This window comes from Corvus brachyrhynchos, unplaced genomic scaffold, assembly GCF_000691975.1.
Source record: "Corvus brachyrhynchos isolate BGI_N302 unplaced genomic scaffold, ASM69197v1 scaffold61, whole genome shotgun sequence".
NCBI lineage: Eukaryota > Metazoa > Chordata > Aves > Passeriformes > Corvidae > Corvus > Corvus brachyrhynchos.
Genome location: NW_008236478.1, coordinates 4,089,510 through 4,097,080, shown reverse-complemented (window position 1 = coordinate 4,097,080; position 7,571 = coordinate 4,089,510). Strand labels below are relative to the sequence as shown.

At 40.5% G+C, this 7,571-nt stretch overlaps 1 protein-coding gene across 18 annotated transcripts in view; it reads left to right on the top strand.

The window, feature by feature from the left end:
• PANK1 (pantothenate kinase 1) overlaps positions 1-7,571 on the top strand; it is a 43,593-nt gene that overhangs the window by 24,610 nt on the left and 11,412 nt on the right. For 15 of the 18 annotated variants that reach the window (XM_017726020.1, XM_017726027.1, XM_017726019.1 and 12 more), the window contains one exon: positions 418-770. The exons of the other annotated variants lie outside the window; for them this stretch is intronic. In XM_017726020.1, the coding sequence (XP_017581509.1) occupies positions 418-770 (353 nt within the window). The remainder of the gene's footprint in view (positions 1-417; positions 771-7,571) is intronic. 18 annotated transcript variants of the gene reach the window in all.

Genomic DNA, 7,571 nt, shown 5'->3' with positions numbered 1-7,571 from the left:
CCCCCCCCCAATATATTGGCAGAATTGAAGCCAATTGAGTGAAACACAATTTCATTTCATTTCTCACCCATTGGTGCCGATTGGGTGAAATGCAGTAAATGTGCTCTGTCAGGAGGTGCTGACTGAAGAGTAAAATGATTTCCTGGGAAAAAAATGTGTTCATTTTATTAAAACCTGCTTCTTCAGACAAGAATATTTTGAGGGGTTTTTTTTCTTAACTGGGGCTTTATGATGGTTTAACTTAGAGATGTGTTTAAAGCATATGAATTGGACATAAGTGACCCCGAGTTCTCAGGAGTAGATACTGCTACTGTGACTGCACTGAATTGTGATTCAGCAAATGATTTAAGTGGTTTGTCTAGCCTGTACATTTATAGTGACTTTCTCTTTTTGCCTCTCTAAACCCCTTGTTCTTAGCATTCCCATGGTTTGGAATGGATATCGGTGGAACGTTGGTTAAACTGGTCTACTTTGAACCTAAGGACATTACTGCAGAGGAGGAACAGGAGGAGGTGGAAAACCTGAAAAGCATTAGGAAATACTTGACCTCCAATACAGCCTATGGTAAAACTGGCATTCGCGATGTCCACCTCGAACTGAAAAATTTGACTATGTGTGGACGCAAAGGCAACCTGCACTTCATCCGCTTTCCCAGCTGTGCCATGCACAGGTTCATACAGATGGGTAGTGAAAAGAACTTCTCCAGTTTGCACACTACGCTCTGTGCCACGGGAGGTGGAGCTTACAAGTTTGAGGAAGACTTTAGAACGGTACGTGAATGGTTCATATGGGTTCAATGGGAAGTACTTTGGGAAAACACTGTGAGAGCCCGTCTGTTAAAACTTGCTGGGAAAATAACTTTTTTTCAGTCCATCCTAACTGATTAGGACCAACAGAATCAATTCACATTTGTTAATTGGTGACATTGCTGAGAACATGGATGGGGGAGGGAAGGGTATTCTACTGCTGGGTATTCTACTGAAGTATTGCTGTGCAGGATGTTTTTAGTAAATGTGGAGTTTTTTTAGAGTACAGCTGTGATGATCAGATGCTTCATAATCGACTTAGAGTATGTTATGACAGCCTAGAAGCCTGACACTATAGGTACTTGCAGACTGATTATCTCTTGGAAACCAGGTATGAAACCATACAGGCTGGAGATTTGATTCAGGTTCCCTTCCCTTTGTATTAACCTTCAAACAGACTGAAGTCAAGAGTCTGGAAGACCAACCATGGAGCATGGGGGAGAAACAGTGTGTGGGAGCATAATAATACCAGCTAGCTTTTGATTTCAATTCTGTGAGTGTGTCATTTAAAGAAAGGCAGTTCATGAGATGACTAGATCCCAGATCCCCAAGAATTTAAAAAGAGGCTTTGCAGGGAACTCCAGAAGCTGATGTAAATGTGAAGTTTTGCATTAGAGTACACTTCAAAAATTGGCTGTGGTGGAGAAGCATGGAAGAGCTGTTGTACAAAATGTGTTGGAGAGAAAAAGCATTCAGGAGGCAGTTTTCTGTTGTGTATCCATCTATACTGGGACAGATCTTCATTAATTTTCTGTAAAAAACAGACTAATTTGATTGTCCCAGAGCAGTGTCACTAAGATTAATGTGAATGTTTTACTTGACTGGTGGGTCTGGCACTTCTGTCCCTAACTTTTGACCTGATCTTGAGGGTGAGGGACCTGATCTTGAGGGTGAGGGATGGCTGCTGGGTATCGCAGGTTACAGTGGCTTTTCTGTCTCTGCTTCAGTCTAAGGAACTATCATACTGAATCACCAACTGCTGTTGACTGCAGTCCTTGGCTCTGTGTGCTTCATTTTTAACTCCCAAGCATGCAATTTTGCTGTACAAGAGGTTTTTTTCTTTGTCAATACCCTTCTGTCATCAATATCCTCACATACCAGGTGACCAGGATTCTAAGGGGGAAAAAGAATGCTGTAAGAGCTCAACATGAATTCCAACTGTTATGCTGTTGTGCAGCCACTTTCAGTAAATATTAGGCTGTTTCCATGTCCAAGGAAGGACTACCAAGTTTCTGAATTGGTGTAGTAGTCCACTACTAGTGCTAGATTTCTTGTTCTTTAGGCTGATTGCAAGTCCCTTGCAGTTTAGAGTCTACTGATGATTAAGTCCTTAAAAGCTTGTTTGCCTCGCATTGTGTAAGATTGTTGGCACCACAGTAGGAGGTGAGTTTTAGTTCTAGTAAGTGTGGCCTCAGTTGAGGTGGTTTTGAGTATCTTTTCATGTGTCCTAGGAATGATTCAGGTCATGTTCTTAGTGACAATGGGAGGTCACTTCAGGACTTTCTGAAGAGGCTGACTATCCCCTTGGAATGGTCAGTCTCTCCAGATTCATTCTTCCTGCATCGTATAATAACAGCTACCGTTGCTTGGTAAGGAAGTTCATGTCCCTCACTCCCACAGCTGTAGAACTGGACTGGAAGTTACCTGGTGGCTCTCACAGCTGGGCATTTCTCTCTGTAGCTTTGGCCTTACATGCTGTAAATATGCAATCTACAGCAAGGGATCAGTCTTGTCTCAGCTGCAATATAGCCAATGTAGCAGGGGAGGCCATAGCTGGAGTTTGGGCTGTTTTGCCAGCTATTGAACACAAATACGAGGTCACATAGCAAATGACTGGTGGACTTGGGCATGAAATTCCACATCTCTGCAGTGCTGTTAACATCCTGTCTGCTACAACACTTGATGGTAGTTTAAGACAAACCCTATAAAGGCTGGCTGGGGAGTTCTCTAGCATAAAGCAATCAGTGAAGTGCACTCACACTAAAGTGAGTGCTTTGGACAGCTGTCCAGTTCCACACCTTCCTTTATAGCAAGTGTTTCTTGGCTCAAACTGTAATATCCATGTGGAATTACAGAAGCAGAATATTATCCATTACATGGAAGTTTGCTTCCTTAATCACCCTGAAAGGGCAGAGTGTTCTGGGTACTGGCACTTAAATTGTCACACTTCATTAGCCATTGTAACAGCAGCTGGCTATCAGTGTGTTCTGCTGAGTATGAATTGACACCAGACAACAGTTTCAGGACTGCTCTGTCAAAGCTCTGAAATACCCATTTCAAGTGTTTGACCACTAACACATCTCTAGAAGTGGAGAATATGAGCCAAGTCTAAATCTTGCTATTGCAGGATTCAGTGTTGTAAAATTACTTATATGGAGGAGACTTTAAATGTTCCTGTTTGTTACTTAGAAGCAGTGTGGAAGAACTAAGGTATGTTTGTGACTGTTGTTATTTTCACTAAAAAATCTGGCTGAATGCTAGGAAACTCATTTGATCTAGCTAACATGCTTTTGTTCTGGCCCTTTATTTTCTTGTGTATATGCTTTTACATTACTTGTCTTTCATAGTATTTGTCAATGTGACAGTAAGAATTGCATAGATTTAGGACAGAAGATCCAATATATTGCAAAACAACATTCAAATCCCAAGGAAGGAAGCCTTCTAAGATTATAAAAGCTTTTTCTCCTTAAAATAGACAGGCAAATACCCTGTTGTTACTTGCCTCTGTTTCATTGTCTAGTTGTGAATTCCTAAATGTGTTAAATAGGTTTGATCTAGACATCTCTGTTGCTTTTGTGTATTAAAAAATAACACAAAATGGTGAGACACATTCTGTTTACCTTAAATCTGTTTTTTGTATTAGAAAAAGGCAACTAAATCTACCAAGGTACCTAGGTTTAGCTATTTCACCTCCCTCATATGATCTGCAGTGTTGGAGAGGTGGATACCTGAAGAAGTCTCCATGATCTACTTGCTGATTGCTGGCAGTATGTTGGATCTTTTGTCAATCAGTAGCTTGGCAAATCATGTGATTCATTCTGAAGATCTGAGTGCTTCCCCTAGAAGTAGGAAAATTGACTCTATTCATTAAACTAGACCACAGAAATAATTTTACCAACCATATGGTTATACTTAATGTTCATTGAAGAGAGCATCAGTAAGTAATTCACCAAAAGGACTGTTTCCAGCCTAGGGGGTTTTTTCCTTGTTTTTTTTTTCTTTTTTTTACCTCCTTTCTGAATGACTGTTCTATATGGCTGTCTGTCTTTATTTTCAGGTAACAGTGGTCTTAAGGCATGCATGAATCTGCAGCATAATTCTGATAATCCTCCCTCCTTTCCCCAACTACATACTGTCACTTCACATATTCTGCAAATGCTCAAGTATAACCACTTCTGTAAAAGTAAGGAGTACTTAGACTTAACCTGCTTGTGAGATGAATCTCTCTGTGCTCTGTGACTCCTCCATGATAGCACAGGCACATTACTTGCACAGATGTATGCTGTTAATGTAATGACAAATAAATTTTTAGGCTGCCACTCAGTTTTGTAAAGCAACTCAACATAAAGGATGGCCAGGATGCGGGGAGGAAGGGCTATTCAGACTTTTGATTAAAACCTGCTCTATTATAAAATTTTTGTTGATTGCAGTGGCTCAAAGGTGGGATCTTTGTATTCCTTTCCTGAACAGAGACCTGTAGAACCTGACTTGTCTTGATAGAAATTTTAATGCTGTCTCCAGTGGGAGCAGCATCTGGGCTAAAAACCCTAATCACTTAATCAAGAACATTTGGGACAGGGGAAGAGGGAAATCTCTTACCAACACAAACTCAAACTCAGGCCTTGACCTTCCCATAAAGGAAAATGCTTTAAAAGGGAGCTTGGCTGTTGGATAGTGATTTTCTTGTGCCAGTTATTAGCTAATTCTAAGGCTTGACTTTGTGGTATGAACTGAATGCCTGAGGATGACTTATAGACTGTATTCATCTTAAAACAAATAAACTCACTGTCCTGTGTTGTAGTATGAGTAAGCTGTGTAACTCTTTCACAGTTAGTGTGAGACACTCAAAAATCTTTCTGTGGAGGCTGGAGGCAGCTGCTCAGGCCGTAGAGGCTGGGCTGGAGTTGAAAGCAGCATCCAGAGAATGGGTAAAGTAACCTCTTCAGAGGGAATGGGGAGAAACAATGGGCATCTCGTCCCTGTTGAGAGAGAAGAGATCCTTACGGCTCGCTGTGCAAGAGGGCAGAGCTCTGCACGGGATTCCTGATGAGTGCTGGTTTTGCCCAAAGCTGATACAGAGTAAATCTTTTCTTCTGCTTCAGTGAATGTTGGACTTGCAGTTTATTTGCATTAGACTTTGTCTGGTTTGAATGTGAGTGGTTATTTTCAGCTCCATAAAGAGCTCCATAAAGTAGCAGTATTGGGGGTTGAAGTGAAGATAATCAAAATATAAAGAAAGCAAAGTCTTTATGAAAGTGGGGGAGAGGTAATGGGAGGGAGATGGAGGGCAAAGCTAGATTGTAAGCTATTCTAAGAAATAAAAACTGGAGCAATGCCCAGCAGACATAAAAGCCAGAGTGATATAGTAAATGAGGCTATTGTAATTGATAATTAAAACTTGCAAGATGTTATGTTCTTAACAGTTTTTTACAGAAAAAAAAATCATATTTCTCATTGAAAGTCCAAGAGAAAAATGCACTTACAACTTCATCAAGGTTCAGACTTTGTGTTTACCAGAGCTCGGTAACAGTAAAAGTGAGTAAAATGTTTCATGAGCTGGAGCTTCACTGAAAATATGTCTGCACACCAATGGTGATACATTAGTCTTCAACCCCAGTGCATATATATCATGGCTGCCCTCAGCTCACTTCTAGAGGACTGGGATGCTTCATGTTTACCTTGCTGAAGTGGAAATATTTGCTCACCCATAGTAAGAAACAAGTGGGACCCAAGTCTTTGACTTATGTCTTCCTTACTTGAAAGCAGAAACAAGCTGGTACCATGTTTTTTCTTTTTATACTGCTTGGTACTTGAATACAACTGATTTATTTTTCTTTTACGTTATGCACAATATTTAAAAAACAAACAAGCCAAACAGCAAAGAAATCCAAATCTACATTTCAGCAGATAACACTATTTTCCGGCACTTCTTGGAAGAGTACAGGAGATGGGCTTTCACTCTTCTTGGAATAGCATCTATATGCAGTAACAACAGACTTTTTGTATCCTTGAAATAAGCTGAGTTTCAGGAGTTTGTTGCTAAGGTCATAGGGGAAGGTGTTGGCTACTTTCTTGGTGTGTTGCACCTGCCTGGAAGCATGGTTGAAGTCCTTAGTCGCTCCTTTTGATGGTCCTGGAGAGTTTCTTGAGGTCTAAAGTGTTTTGTTCCCTTCCCCAGTATTCAAAAAACAGTCTTAAAAAAAAGAGGAGTATCTATAGTCTGGTTATAATGCAGAAAAATTATTCTTTTAAAAAATGTGCATGTGGTTTCCCTGTAATTATCATAAATTTTCCCTCCAGAATCCTGTATACTGCTTTGTTCTGCAGTTGTTCTCATAGCACAAATTTCTGACATGACCTCTAGAGAGGCACTGTACTGAATATTGTTACAGGAGTGCAGAGTAGGGTAAGTTGACCATTTTGCTGTCTGCCTTCACATTAGGAATTGTAAAGGGCTGGAAAATATCCGTAAATGCTGTAGGAAAAGCATCCAATTAAAATGTGCTTCTAGACACAGCTTCTGTTTTTGTTATGCATATTTGCACATAAACTTTGGTTCCTCTAAAGAGATGGGATTTGAACAGCTGAAAGTTGAGGGTAAGTAGAGTGTGGCAGGTCAGGTGATGGCAGCAGGAAGAAATGTTTGCTTACTTGTAAATTTGTTACAATGGTTACAGGCACGTCTATTCTGCAATGCAGTTTTGCTGCTTTGGGACATTGTGAGCAAAAAGGTAGTTCTCTCTGAAGGGAAAGGGACTGACTTGTGCCCCTGGCTCTATCATTGCTTCTTGTACACGATTGGGTTACTACATTACTTGAAACTTTGCCCTAATTTCTGTTTAGACGTAAGAACAGTGGTGGCTCACAGAGCTATTTGGAGCCTTGGGTGTCTGGTGGCTGCAGAGCTTTTGGTTCTTTGAACGAAGGTGGATTGACGTAGAATACTGATGCCTGTCTTGCCTATTCCAGAAGTCAAAACCTGACTGCTGCAACAACACAGGAAAATAGTTTTCAGTCTGCTATGAATATCATACATGAAAGAAAGCAGTAATAAGACTTCTCTGCCTACAATATATCAACTGTTAAATATAGCACAGAGCTATAAAAAGCAGAACAAATTTCAGTATGTCTTTTATACACGGAGGGCTGGACCTAATAAAACCTCTCTGTGTAGTGTTTCAGGAAGAACATGATTAGTTTCTCTTGTTCTGTTCTTACAGAATTGGTGAGCTGACTGGAGAGTTTGTAGAATCAAGGATTTTGTCTGTGTTTTTGCACTGATGCCAGAAGTGTTTAACTCTGATTTGTATTGCTTGTTTGTGTCTTGCAAGGTCTCTGACTAGTGCTTACCTGTTTGTAAAAGTGCAGCATGGATCAGACAAAAGTAGCTTGTGGCTGGGTGTTTGGCTTACATTAGAATAGAGGTTTTGATAATAGGGGGCATAAATCTGCTAATGACTTGTCTTTGTACAACAGCTCCTGGTTCACAGCACGTTTGTGCATCTGTGTTAGATCATGTTTGGTCATGCTGCATCTGGCTTATAC